Source organism: Penaeus monodon, chromosome 34 (assembly GCF_015228065.2).
Source record: "Penaeus monodon isolate SGIC_2016 chromosome 34, NSTDA_Pmon_1, whole genome shotgun sequence".
NCBI lineage: Eukaryota > Metazoa > Arthropoda > Malacostraca > Decapoda > Penaeidae > Penaeus > Penaeus monodon.
This window is the reverse complement of record NC_051419.1, coordinates 31,051,355-31,051,822: the sequence shown is the minus strand read 5'-3', so window position 1 is coordinate 31,051,822 and position 468 is coordinate 31,051,355. Positions and strand designations below refer to the sequence as shown.

Sequence of the window (468 nt, the reverse complement as noted above, 5' to 3'; positions counted from 1 at the left end):
TAGGTACACATATGTAGCTATGAGTCTCTTTACAAACACACATATACACACAGAAGCATACCTTTTCTCGAAGACGGGAGAAGTGTGCTAATGCTGGTGTGTGTCGCTGGAATATCCTCATCGCCTCCATGGGCATCCTTATATACCAATGGCCTTTCCAACGCCTCTGGCTCGAGACGCCTTCCTTCCCCCCTTAGCTTCTACCCACCTGCCCCCACCCCTTCCCCCTCCCCCCTCCCCCACCCTCCGCCATCGTCTGTCCGTCTAGCCTGAGCGCCTTCCCCCCTCCCCCTTAGCACCTACCCACCTGCCCCCACCTCTACCCTCCCTCTCCCTCCCTCCGCCTGTTTCCCTAAAATCCGGCTGCGTTTTTTTCATGTTCATTCTTAAGGCGTGTTCTTGTCCTGTTCTTGTACGTGAGAGTGACTGGTGAGGATCGAAAAGGCGGGGAGAAGGAGAAGGTTGAGA

The 468-nt window shown here is 54.9% G+C and overlaps 1 protein-coding gene across 1 annotated transcript in view; it reads right to left on the bottom strand.

Moving 5' to 3' along the window:
• LOC119594479 overlaps positions 1-151 on the bottom strand; it is a 2,219-nt gene extending 2,068 nt beyond the window's left edge. Inside the window, exon 1 of the mRNA XM_037943515.1 lies at positions 62-151. Within this exon, the coding sequence (XP_037799443.1) occupies positions 62-136 (75 nt within the window). The 5' untranslated portion in view covers positions 137-151. The remainder of the gene's footprint in view (positions 1-61) is intronic.
• Between the last annotated feature and the right edge of the window lie 317 nt (positions 152-468).